The sequence below is a fragment of the Polypterus senegalus genome, chromosome 1 (genome assembly GCF_016835505.1).
Source record: "Polypterus senegalus isolate Bchr_013 chromosome 1, ASM1683550v1, whole genome shotgun sequence".
NCBI lineage: Eukaryota > Metazoa > Chordata > Cladistia > Polypteriformes > Polypteridae > Polypterus > Polypterus senegalus.
Window position 1 is genome coordinate 101,252,219 of NC_053154.1, and position 12,571 is coordinate 101,264,789.

Consider the following 12,571-nt stretch of genomic DNA (forward strand, 5'->3'; position numbering starts at 1 on the left):
TGGGGATTGGAGGAGGCAGCCTCAGGGTTTCAGTCCTTTTCTGTGAATATAGATGGGCTGAGGATACTTGACTGAGGGACACAGGCGAAGTGTATGCCAGCGCCGAGACCCTGCTGGGCAGTGAATATGAATTCTCTGTGATGTCAGTTGAAGGGGTGGGGGTTTGGGCACAAACTCTAAATTCTCTCTAATACACATTTTTCATTTCATATTCACGTCACGAGTAATTAGATGGAACACAGCAAAATTTGGGCACATAATGCACTTTCTTTAAATGACATCTAATGATCACATTTGTATTTCCAGCAATATTTTATGGTCGGGGATTGTGGGAGAGTGGACATGATGCCCCTGGTCCAGCTCCTTAATAACTCACCCTCTGCAGCTCTGCTGGAGATTTACTATCATTGTCTCATCGCCACGCTTTGAAGCAGCGGGGTCTATCTCTGTGGATGCATCTGTTATGACATTAGATCTGAGTTCCAGTCAGTGAGAAAGGGACTGTTCCCATGACAACTAGATATTAGGAACACAGTTGAACACAGTGATGTGCGCAGACAGAGTTCTTGTTGCCGTGAGTGCCGTGCTGTTGTCATTTTGGGAGCACCTTGGTGAATTTTAAGTGGCCAAGTTCTGGGATGGAAACCCAAAAGCCTGAAGCTGTGGTCTTTGATTTCATGCCTTGTCTCATGATAACCAGCATCATCTGCATTTCTAGCTGGAGTGTCCGGTGATGCTCTTAACACTGAAAGTAAATGCCCCAGTACTTTATAATGTATCAGTTCATTTTATTCTGTTCCACCCATAGACTGTTCTGAGATATTTACAAAGGGCGATCAAAATGTTTCGATCCTATTTGAGCCAATAAAACCAAACCTGTTTTAGTTTTTAACATGGTCCCTAGGAACACTAATTTATCGATATATATAAAAGTCAATGTATGTGTGTGTGTGTGTATGTATGTATGTTCCAGCATCACTTCAGAGCAATTGTCATGAAATTTGGTACACATGTTCCTCATTGGTCGTCTAAAAATACTGTAGGGTGAAATCAGCCCTAACCCACCCCCTTCTGGGTAGGGTCAGGGGTGATCTTACAGTCTTGAATGCATGTTATCATCCAGCTGATACTCGGTACGACCACCAGAGGGCCAACTGCAGGTGACTGCCAGCATTCTTTATGTTTAAGCAGCACCGCGCCCCTGTTGCTTTTGAAATTAAATAGAGTTGACCGGTTCCGAGCATCAACGGGATGATAACATACATACAGACCGTAAGACAAGCACATTAGTGAGTCTTCATTGTTTGGTAATTCATTTTTAATTTTAAAGTTGTGGCTTTTTTAATTATATTTTTCTCAAACAATTGAAAAAAACAAAAAATATTTTCTTTTCCTCCCGGACAATGCCGGGTATTTCAGCTATGTTAGCTAGTTTGTTATAACGTTCACAAAGCTTTCCTATACCAAGATCTTCATCAAAGTGTGGTCCTAAATTTTTCATGAGGGGGTTTAATGTAATATTATTTCAAAATAATCTTATACATAAACGTCTACGCATAGAAGTGTGTGTGTCTGTCCGGCCCGGAAGTGAGAAGTGTAGTCTGGGTAAGGGTTCCACCTCCAAGGATTTGCAAGCAAGGCCAACATGTCGGCAAATCAAAACATCCAAAGAGAGAGTCACTCGCTTATCTGTTATTACAGAAGTGTGACAAGCACATCAGCAAAGCGGTATCCTTTTTATTTTTCCTCCCGCCGCTAATACACAAGCGAGGCGAGCACATCGGCAAAACAAATCCTCAGAAGAAAGACAAAGTCGCTTAGCTGCTAACATCGACAATACACTCTCCCTTTAACTTTTCCTCCCATTGCTAATACAGAAGCGAGGCCAGCATGTCGGCAAAACGAATCCTCCTAGGAGAGAATTGTCCAGAGTAGGTCCTTTCAATTACCTGACATCTCTACGTTTCAATTTTTTTCTGACGATTTCAATAGTTTCTAGGACCCTGGGCTTTTTACAGCACAGGCGAGCTAGTGTATACATAATTTTAAAAGACCAGCCATACCAATGTAAAGAATGGCATCACGTTATTTTTTTGGCTCATCTAATTTGAATGCATTTTTGTTAACAGTAATTAAAATCCAATCACAAATAAACTAAATGTCTATGTTTTGATGATACGTATGAGATATGCAAGGCACAAACGTCCAAATAATAACCATCAAGATGTTGTTGATTTGTTTTTTAATTTGTTAATCCCTGAGGGGAAATTGCCTTTTTGAATGACCATCGGGTGTCGGAGCGTAGGGTCAGCCATTTTTCAGGTTAAGAGACAGCAAACAGACAGACTACCAGTTTCTATAATGGCATCCCTTGGAAGGTTTGTATTTGCAAAGCGCTGCCCCATGAGTTTTACTTGCTTTGTGTTTTGAACATGCCTGATCCACACATTTCCAGCTTCCAAATCCACAAACTGCCTGCATACTTTTGCAAAAGAATTGCATCTTTCGATCTACTGTGTTCCAGTCACACACTATTATCTGTTGTAAATGTAATCTGCCAAGCTGTACACCTTACCTGCTATGTAAAGTAAAAGTTGAAAACTTTAGTCCCCGTTGAGTTGGTGGCTCATGTGCAGTATATCAGACAAATCTGTGACTTTGGCCACTCCTTAGATATTTGGCAGCCCGGTGTTTGTAGATTTTCCAGCACATTTCCAGGAGTGCTTGTAGCAAACCTTTCAATAAAGTTACCACAGCTAGCAAGGGGTTTTTCCTCGCCGTTGGAGCATCACCGACATTTTCTAAAATTTTTGACCTTAGATTCTCAAACATTTTTCATTTCTGTTCATTTCCTTGTTCATATAAAACCTTAAGGGCTGCTTGTTGCGACATCATTAATGCTTATTTTTCCTTGTTCACATTTCTCTCCTACAGGATATACCTACATAAGCAATAAATTCAGTAAGGTACAAGTCGATAGCCTCCAATAACATCAAATGTGGTGAGAGATTGTGACTGGTAAAATTTAAAGTCTATGTGTTACTTTCTAAAACTTCTTTGGCAGACATACACTGGAAAATCACCATCCATATATGCGCTTGCACGTACTTGTAATAGCTACTTGAAAAGCACTGGTAATTTTGCTGTGCATTTTTAATATTTTCAAAGAGATAGATATACATTACTATGGTGGGCTGGCCCCCTGCCCGGGGTTTTTTTCCTGCCTTGCGCTCTGTGTTGGCTGGGATTGGCTCCAGCAGACCCCCGTGACCCTGTAGTTAGGTTATAGCGGGTTGGATAATGGATGGATGGATAGATATACATTAAAGCAGGGGTCACCATCTCTAGTCATGGAGGACCACCGTGGCTTCAGGTTTTCATTCTAACCCTGTTTTTAATGAGAGCCCTGTTTGTGCTCCTAATTAACTTCTTGTGAATTCATTTTAATTGAATTGCTTCTTTAACTCTTTGAGGGCTGAATATTTTTTTCCAAAGCATGCAGTTTTCTTAAAAGCACCCAAAGCAAAGGGTACCACACATAAATCAACCTAAAATATCAGTTGCTGGGTGCTGTGGTTCGCCAGTTCACAGTCTCTTGTGGCTCGAGATGCTCACGGGTGGCATGACAGCTGACATGGAATGTGTGGCAGGCGGCCGGCAGTCGCGGTCACAGTGCAGCGCAATCTGGTTTGTACCTTGTGTCATTATGAGTGACGGTCTTCATCTACATAAACGTGTTCAGCAGCATGATGAGCCGGAGATCGATCAGCTGCTGCAGATACCTCACTTTCGTTTTCGATCTCGATCTCCAGATCACTTGCATCAGAATCGGAGTCTGACAGGTCAGAGTCCAAGTCGTCCATGGAGTACTTTGTTTTGTGCATTCGCTTTGATCTCTCGCCAGACATTGATGCCATTTTTGCCGTTGTTTGCTGTTCTCTACTCCCGCAAGCGCATGGGAATTTCGGTCAAACCAACAAAGCTAACTTTCCTTTTAGCAAAGAGAGTTAAACTCAAACATAATGGTTGGTTTTGTCACCATTTGTAGTTGCTTGCTGCTCTCAGCCGCTCCTGATGACAAAAGTCGACACCTGTCTTGAAAGAGTTAAGATTTGTTTCTTCTGAATTTCTTCATTTCTTTCCTTAAACCTCCCCCAAACAGAAATGAAACGTGAAGTAAGTGAGCCAACAGAAGACCAACTAAGTCAGGGCCTCAAACACCAACTAATTTCACTCCAACCAGCTGCTTAATGAGGTGTCAGTTCTTGTCATGAATTAAACCAATTCTTTAAATCCGTGGCGTGTTCCTGCTCTCGTGGTGCATTAGTAGACATTTCTGAAATTGTTGATTTTCACTTTTCTAAGAGCTCTGTTAAAATGTTTTGGGGGCCTGAGCAGATCGACATTCCCGAGACCTTCATCTTTCTTTATTTTCAGATATTGTATGATGGACACCAGTTGTTTTGGCTCATTTTGTATCTCATTACTGTATTGTTTCACTGCTAATTAAGGAAAAAGAAACAATTAAGAGGCCCGAGTCTTCAAGAGCAAGCCAATTAAAATTAGTTCAAAAGAAGTTAATTAGCAGCAAAAACAGGTCACTCATTAAGAAAAGGGCTAGAGTGAAAACCTGCAGCCACAATGGTCCTCAAGGACCAGAGTTGGCGACCCATGCATTAAAGTGTATGTATGCAATAGAAGCTAATTTTCATTTCTGAAAAATAAAATAGTTAAAAAGCTAAGCTACACAACAGGGTAGGCCAATAAGCAAAGTGCAAAGGACCAGCCAGACCTTTGCTCATCTTTGACTAATGTCCTGCTATGATAGAATTCTGCAGTCCTTCATTTGACTGTAATATATGAAGAGCACTGGTTATGGTATATTTTGACTAGGTGGGCACGAATCTCCCACAGCATATTGTTGTCTAAATGATGTGATGTTTTTTGTTATCCATGTTAACTTGGTACTGAAACAAGAAACATCCATCCATCCATCCATTATCCAACCCACTATATCCTAACTACAGGGTCACGGGGGTCTGCTGGAGCTAATCCCAGCCAACACAGGGTGCAAGGCAGGAAACAAACCCCGGGCAGGGCGCCAGCCCACCGCAGGAAACACGAAACATTGACTGTAAAATTAACTTATAATTGACATCTTTTAGTAAACAGGAGATAATCTTTGGCCTCTTATAAAAACTGCACCATTGATTGGCCCCTCGGGATTCTATATGGTGATGGTCATCAAAGCTGGATCTGTATGGCAGACTCTTTAGAGGCCTCCGGTTCCCAGTGGTCAATTCAATTACTCATGTTGCTATTATTTATTCTAGAAGATTAACTGATGGTCCATTGGCTCATCTGTGGCACTGGGCACTGTTTCCTAGCAGCAACAAAGAACTTCAGCCATGGTGTCCTAAAGGGGGCATGAAGAGGTCACAGAATCTGTCTTCTCTCATGGCTGCAGTACAGTTCAATTATCTGTTGTCACACATGTGCCATTAGAGGACAGTTCGCAGGCTCTATCGTGCAAGAAACTATAAGAAATGGGGATCAACAAATGTACTGATCCCCACGAAGAAAATGTGTCGTTCCTGCCCCATGAAATTGCCTCACTTCCAGTCCTGTTCTGATGACTTCAGTTCCGTCCCTTCCGGCTCCCTCCATCTTCGTCACATCTGTTATTTTGATTTGTCCCTCTATAAAAGCTTCCTGACCCCATTGTGTTTTGTCAAATGTATCAAACTTTTTTTTTTGTGCTTTTGACCTTGCTGACAGTACCTGGAACCTACAACCAGTATACGTGGAGACTCCCCAACCCTTCATCTATTTTCATTTGTTTCATTTTATCATACTGTCAATGGGAAGGCCTCATTGTTATCATAATAGTCCTGTAAAGTGCTTTTCAACAGTTCACACTGGTAAAGGCACTTTACAAAATAAAGTTTGACTGATAGTGTACACTTAATCCACAAATAGGTGCCTAGCCGAAAATGATTGAAATAAATCGAGTTGAACCAAAAGACTTACTGTATGTGCCATGCATCTGAAAATCTCTCATCTGTCAGGATCAAGACGAAAAAATGGAGCAAAGAAAAGAGAATCAGACATGTGAAAGCCTCCCTCCTTCCTTCACTGCCATGATGACAGGCGGAACAGCAGGTCTCACCGACTGGACTTGGCAGAGAACACAAAGTCTCTCCCACACACTTCTTGGCATGGACACTCATGGCAACTCGGTCTCTCCATCTGCTCCTGCTGGTTTACATTCTCCAGCCCAATCTGTTATGATAGACCCGCTGTCCAACTTGTGGACAAAGAGAGGAAGCTGGTCGGTATGAGGGTGATTGCACAATCAGGACTGTTCACTTGAAGCTGGTCTCTTTATGATCAGGGGCAACATAGGCAGACCTGACAGGACAGGATGAGAGGCCACATTACTAGACAGCAGCAAAGACTTCATCCCGCTACCCCCAAATCCCCCGACCCCCACCGTGCAGGGTCTTTTTTCTGTAGACTTTTCTTATTAGCACAAGGCTGAGTGATTACAAGTAATTATCCCAGATAAACTCACAGAGAGAAACATTTAGAGGTAATGTTGGATCCCAGGGGTCTGCTGACGGGACTGGAGGTCACCTGATACACACAGCAGCTCATGCAGCAGGGAGAAGCAGAACAGAATACATGCTGCTTAAGGCCTCCAGCCATCGTCAGCTTCACGGGACTGCATTTTAACATGATCCTCCCACACCCTTCCTGCCATGAAAATAAGGCCCTCTTCTCATTTCAGTGCGCCTGCCCGTGTCTGGCATGTGTGTGTGCAAAAAAAAAAAAAGGGAGAGAGAGGGATGCGCGGTGGGTGGAAGAGGGGGGGTGTTGGGGGGGTAGAGCGAGAGAGCAAGTGAGAGAGAGAGAGAGAGAGAGAGTAAGTGAGAGATCGCTGCGCAGCATCACGGAGCAGCCCGCCGCTTGCGGTCCCACACATCAGAGCTACGGGGACTAAGCTGGGATCACCAGGTACAGTACAAGCCTCTATTTATGACCACTGGGCACCTGGGTGGGCTTTAATAACAGACTACAGACTGAGGGTGTCAATAAGGAACAAGGGATGAGCCTTTCAGGTGGGGGGCTGCGTGTGCTGGCTTCAGTAACCGACAGCTGACAGAGGGGGGTAAGTAGGAATGAATGGCTAGTGCCATGAGCCGTGTCGAATGTGCTGGCATCACTAAGGGTTTACTGACCTGTGACAGGGAATGTGGGGCTAAGCAGGTGGGATTCACTCTACAGCAGGAACGCAGGCAGTGTGGGAGGGGGACAGCTGTGTTGGCTTCGGCGATCGGCACTTGACTGGTGGCACTTGAGGAGAGAGGGTGCAAGTGGGCTTCACTGTGGGCCGAGTGACCAGTGTTAAGGGACCGATGGAGCTGAACAGGTTGGCTTTAGTATGTGTGAGTAGGCAGTGCCGGTGCGTGAGCCTGGCTGGTGACAAAGAGTGTGGGATTAAGCAGGTGGGATTTGCTGTACGGCAAGGCAAGCAGTGACGGAGGGGGACTGAGTGTGATGGTTTCAGTAACTGGCTGTTGTTGGGTGACACTCAAGAAGAGGTGAAGAGAACGAGTGACTAGTGCTGTGATTGTGGGTATCAGAAAGGAACTTTCAGGTGGTGACAGAGAATAAGGGACTGAGCTACCATGTACTGTATGTTGGTGTCACTCATGGCTACTGACTGGTGAAGGTGTGGAAGTGAGCAAGTGCGCCTGACTGTGCGCCAGGTGACCAGTAATTAGAACTTAGGGTGGGCACCACCACCTGGTGCTGAGGGGGGTGCCCCAGTGAGCTTCCATTGTAGTATGAGTTACCGGTGTTATTGGGCTAAAGTGTGCTGACATTATTAGGACACTTTCTTCTAGTTACACAAGAAAGTCAGGTTTCATTGATGGACAAGCAGTCATTGCTTAGATCCTGACTGGTGATGGGGGATGGAAGGCTGAACAAAGTGAACAGACAAGGTAGGCAGTGTTGGAGGGGCACGACTGCGCTGCTTTCCACAGCTATCTGCTGAATGGAGACAGAGGACAAGAGGAAAATGGGAATGTGAGCAAGTGGGATTCACTGTGGCATGAATGACTAGTGCTGAGGGTGCCGAATGTGCTGACATTAGTAATAAGCATGAAAAATGGTCACAAAGGGAGCTGCGCTTCAATGTGGGACAAGAGGTGGGTGTTGGCATCCATAAAGGGATTACCTTATATGAGTGACCAGTGCAGCAAGGGGCTGCCATCAATTTACAGTACCAGTGCTAAATTATGTAGAGATACAATAGGTATGGGCAGAGAATTTCAATATATACTCTGCAGTACACTTAAATGGTAAATTAACAGTAGTCATTTTGTTGTGTGTGGAGTGATGAACTGTTCATAAAGGAAGCTGAGTCTCATTTTGGGATGAATGTTCAGTGCAAGCAATGGTAAAATATATATTGTCTAATGCCCAGGGATGTTAAGGGTCAGTAGATAAGCTCCACTGTGGTTTGAGTGGTCAGTGCTGGGAGGTGCTCAGTTCACTAACATTAGTGAGAAACTCCCAACTGGTCAATAAGGGCAAGGCATTGAACAAGGACACTTCACTGTGACATTAGTGACCAGCATTGGAACCTGTACGCATCTTTATATGAGTCCTGAATATCCAACTGAACTTTGAAGAATGGCCCAGTGGTGGGGGCATGTGTTGGCATCCTTAAAGTAAAAACCATCGAGGGCCAGAAAATGTGCAGGTTGTCCTGAAGTTCTAACACATGGACTTCACTGTGGCATGAATGACCATCACTAGGGCTGCTAGGTGTCCTTATATTAGTAATGAGTGAACTGGTGGACATTTGTGCGAAGGCACTGTGTTGTGGTAACAATGACCATTGCGGAGGAGTGCTGTTATTAATAAACTTCCAAATGATCACAGAGAACATGGCACCAGATAGGTGGACTGCGCTACTGTATGAATGACCACTGCCTTGGCTTCTACATTTCCTGATATTAGTCATGAATATCCAACTGGTCAGAAAGAAGGCTGCATTTAAATATATGACGTGAGTAGCCACTGCTGAGGTTACTACCATCTGGTGCCAGGAGATGTGGGCTCCATTATGGTATGAGCACTCACTACTGAGGGTGTTGAGTGTGCTGGCACTGGCAGGAAACGTCCAACTGGTCAGAAATGGCATAGTGGATGGGCTTCATTGTGATGCAAGGGGCCAGTGCTGGGTGATTGCTTATGTTCTTGTTTTAAGTAGTGAGTGACAGAGGAGAAGGCTCAGGAAGAGTGAAATGCCCAAGTCAGCATCTAAGTTTGGGGGCTATCCAGTGCTCAATATGTGTAAACGTCTGCCATCTGTGGACAGGCTGAGCAAGTGGGCTTCTCTGTGGGGCGAGGGATCACTCCTGGATGGTGCTAACTGCACTCAGTTCAGTAACCGGCTAATGACCGTTAGCCTGGAAGAAGTGGGCTTCACTGTTTGCTTAAGTGACCAGTGCATACTGGTATTAGTAACTTTTGAGCATTTGGTAATGTGAAGGCAGGAGTACAGTAGGACTTCACAGTGGGAGGAATATCCACTTCTGGTGGGGACTGCACTGAGGATGCTGGACTTGATTAGTTTATTAACTGGTGACAAAGACTGATGGAGGCGAGCAGGTCAACTACAGTGAGTGACAAGTGACCAGGTTTTGGGTGTTAAGAGTAGAAACCTACTAACAGAGAAGGAGAGCAAGGGCAAGGATGGACAACTGGGTTCCATTGTACAACAACTGATCATCACGAGATGGCTGGTGATTGAGTGGTGAGGATGTCCTTGACAGTAAAGGTGCCAGCCTCTCTGATCTTCAAAATCTACATGTTTTGCCAAAAATTTAGCCTCACTTGCATGTTATGCTAGCATATGCTGTCTTTTACTTAGCTGAGTAGTTGCACTATTGACCACGTTCGTGGGTTTTTGGATGCTAGACTTCTTCAAACAGTAAAGACCCTGTCAGGGCTCACTTTCTGGTATTCTGACCAGTGGAGACTTAGCACTACTGCACTGTCATTAGGCTCTTACTGTACACACTGTTTCTCAGCCTCAGTGAGACGTTCTTGGTGCTGATGGCAAACCTCCTAGGCTTTTGCACTTTTTTGATCTCAAGTTGGTCTGACCAGGTTTGAAAAAGGATGACTGTATGACCAAGTCAGGAGAAAAAGCTGGGAAGGTGAGATTGAAGAGCAGGTCGTCTAGTTTAACCTGATGGACCACCAATATGTTTCTCACATCAATTGCACAGGACACCCTGGAATGCAAGAATTTAATGTTGTACCTTCAAACTCCCTTCTGTATAATGCCATCAAAGTAAGTAAGGACTCACTGATGACTCCTGATGCCCCTATTGGCATATCACTGTTGTGCTGCTTACTGCCCAGATGTCTTTATGTTAACCCATTTTCATCTAGAGTGGTCTAGAGACCGTCTAGAGAGTCATCTAGAGAGTCTAGCTGCCTTGTGCCCTGTTCTGCCAGGTTAGGCCCCAGCCCTTGTGATCTTGATTAGGTTACAGGAAGCGGTTTTGGAGGCTACAAAGAACAAGGCAAGATATCTACAGAGTCACAGCAGTGTAGCCTGACATCCTGCCATGTTGCATAACAGACACATATAGCTGTCACTTCTATTGGTGTTGAGACAGCCTGACAATGAAAAGCAGTAGTATCATCAGCATCTGAATGAAAATCAAATAGTAGATAGTTTAGGAAACTGTGTTTCGAGATGTTTTAAGTAAGGAAGACAGAAGTTTTGAGGTGGGGTAATTCTACTCACTAATCGCATGTTGCATGGTGATTAGCAGATGCACAAGATGGGTTAGGTATTTGTCACAATAATGACACTATAAAGCAGTAATGAGGAGATGTCTCACTGTGCCACACAGAAGTGGAGCAGGAGGGACACAACGACTGTCAAGGTTTTTAACTGAGATGCCTATGAGGAGGATAGGAGATGCCTGATATATGGTGGGTGGTTTGTGATGTGACCCACATTTTATTGACATTTGTGTTAAACTCAAGGGTAGGCAGAAGCAGGAAGGCGTATGTCCCCTCTCTGATTCTGTGGATTGTTTAATTCTTGGAAGTGATATCCCTCACTTTAAGCAACTGCTCAAGTGTGCACTCAGCAGGACCAGCATTCCTCAAACATTTGACCTGAAATCCTGGCACCAGGATATTATATGTGCCTCTTGGGTATTAAATGTTACCCTGGCAACATTCAACAGCTCTGAGGTTAGGTAGGCACATGTGCAGTTCAGTATGGCATCTGAAAGGCACAGGCTTTGAGAGAGAAGATGGTCCCAGATGCCTTTGGGGTGTCCACATGCATTAGCTCAAATGTTTCTCATCAGGCTTATCCAATTTTCTTAACATGATGGGCTGGTGTAAGGAGATGAGCGGACTGTAGGCATGCCGCCTAGATCAACATCACATGAACTGGCACAGATGAACACTTTCATATTGCATTCGCCTCGGGGCTGACACACGCGCAGGCCTTCACACCCGCCAGTCTGACTAAACTGTGAGTCAGGAAGCTAATTTGTGCGCGTGTGGCTGGAAGAGAAACATGGTATGTGTGTATGTGCACTGGCGCAGCTTTACTGAAAGGCCCCCTAGATGGTTTATATTAAAAAGACGCAAATGTATAAGGTGTTGTCTATTGGCCTCCAAAGAAAATGGCAAAAAATGATGGCTACTATTAACACAAAGGGCATTGGAAATTGGACAATCGGTGCTAGCTGATAAATGAACATGGTCAACAGACAATGGAGTGCATGTGGGCCTTCTAGTAAATATGCACATCTGTGGGCTTGGACAAGTGCTCTAGCTTGTGACATGGTCTAGTTCTGGAGTGACTGGGTGCTGTGTGCATGTCTGAAAGTGTACAAAGACAGATGAATGCACTTATATTCAGACACATAGACATGTAAGAGCAGAAGCTTTTGAGCACCATTTTCCACTATTATTTTCTTCCATCAGTCCATCCATCCATTTTCTAATATGCTCCTCTGATTGAGGGTATATTAGAGACAAGGAAGGAACCCACCCAAGCCGGGAAGCCAGCCATCTGATATCATAGTCTTATTCTACATCAATCGGTATAACGATAAAATGTAAAGTGAAAAGGTCCTAGAAAGGAAATGCCCCATTTAAGGAAGGGCATTGGTGCAGGTAGAGGTTAGCAAGGTTGCAGGGATACTGCTAGTGTTACCCTTAAGCACGTTGATAGAGATCTCTTCTCATGGGTCATTACAGATGGAAACCACCCACACTGATGATACTTTTAGAGTCCAGAGGTAGGACATCTTTAGAGTCTGTGACTTTGGATCTAAAAAGTTAGCAGACGGACATTTGACCTCTCTATTCTCTTCTGATCCCACTGTGTTAACACCGTTGACACTGCTTGGTTCACTACAAACCACTGCACAGTGTGTACCATAGGGTATCCGATGCCTTGATTTACCTCCTCTTTATGTGTTCTTGAAAGAAAGTTTCTCTATTTAGCAGT

General features: G+C 44.3%; 1 protein-coding gene across 2 annotated transcripts in view; it reads left to right on the forward strand.

Moving 5' to 3' along the window:
- The first annotated feature begins 6,941 nt into the window (after positions 1-6,941).
- c1qtnf4 (C1q and TNF related 4) overlaps positions 6,942-12,571 on the forward strand; it is a 34,963-nt gene continuing 29,333 nt past the window's right edge. Inside the window, exon 1 of one of the 2 annotated variants that reach the window (XM_039754269.1) lies at positions 6,942-7,017. Coding sequence is in view for 1 of the 2 variants with exons in the window: in XM_039754260.1 (XP_039610194.1) it covers positions 7,973-8,009 (37 nt within the window). In the remaining variant the exon portion in view is untranslated. Of the gene's footprint in view, positions 7,018-7,888; positions 8,010-12,571 lie in introns of those variants that run through there. The other variant, XM_039754260.1, reaches the window with a different exon arrangement.